Source organism: Penaeus monodon, chromosome 22 (genome assembly GCF_015228065.2).
Source record: "Penaeus monodon isolate SGIC_2016 chromosome 22, NSTDA_Pmon_1, whole genome shotgun sequence".
Lineage (NCBI taxonomy): Eukaryota > Metazoa > Arthropoda > Malacostraca > Decapoda > Penaeidae > Penaeus > Penaeus monodon.
In genome coordinates, this window is record NC_051407.1 from 42,910,303 (window position 1) to 42,910,639 (window position 337).

The window sequence follows — 337 nt, forward strand, 5'->3', positions numbered from 1 at the left end:
GCCTCGCACATGCGTGTCTCATGCGGTCATGCAATCGTCCCCAATTTTAATAGGTTGAAATAAGGTTTGTATATCAATTAATTATTCGCAACCCAAACATAAATGATCGGGACCAAATTATTAAAGGCGCTAATGAGTTTTTTGTGGCTTATGTCTTGTATACATGACTACATCACGTAAGGCATTCTTGCTCATGGAGATTAATGCATACCGAATTGAAACAGTATAGCGTACAATAATTAACATCGACTAATTTTCTTAATAATCTTATTCCCAACAATGGCCGTGCCTCGTCAAAATGCATGACACTGCCAAGTAGCGGGTAAATGGGGGGGGC

The 337-nt window shown here is 39.8% G+C and overlaps 1 protein-coding gene across 1 annotated transcript in view; it reads left to right on the top strand.

Moving 5' to 3' along the window:
• Positions 1 to 163: 163 nt before the first annotated feature.
• Positions 164 to 337, top strand: part of LOC119587447 (facilitated trehalose transporter Tret1-like) — a 2,083-nt gene continuing 1,909 nt past the window's right edge. Inside the window, exon 1 of the mRNA XM_037936175.1 lies at positions 164 to 223. Coding sequence (XP_037792103.1) covers positions 164 to 223 — 60 coding nt within the window. The remainder of the gene's footprint in view (positions 224 to 337) is intronic.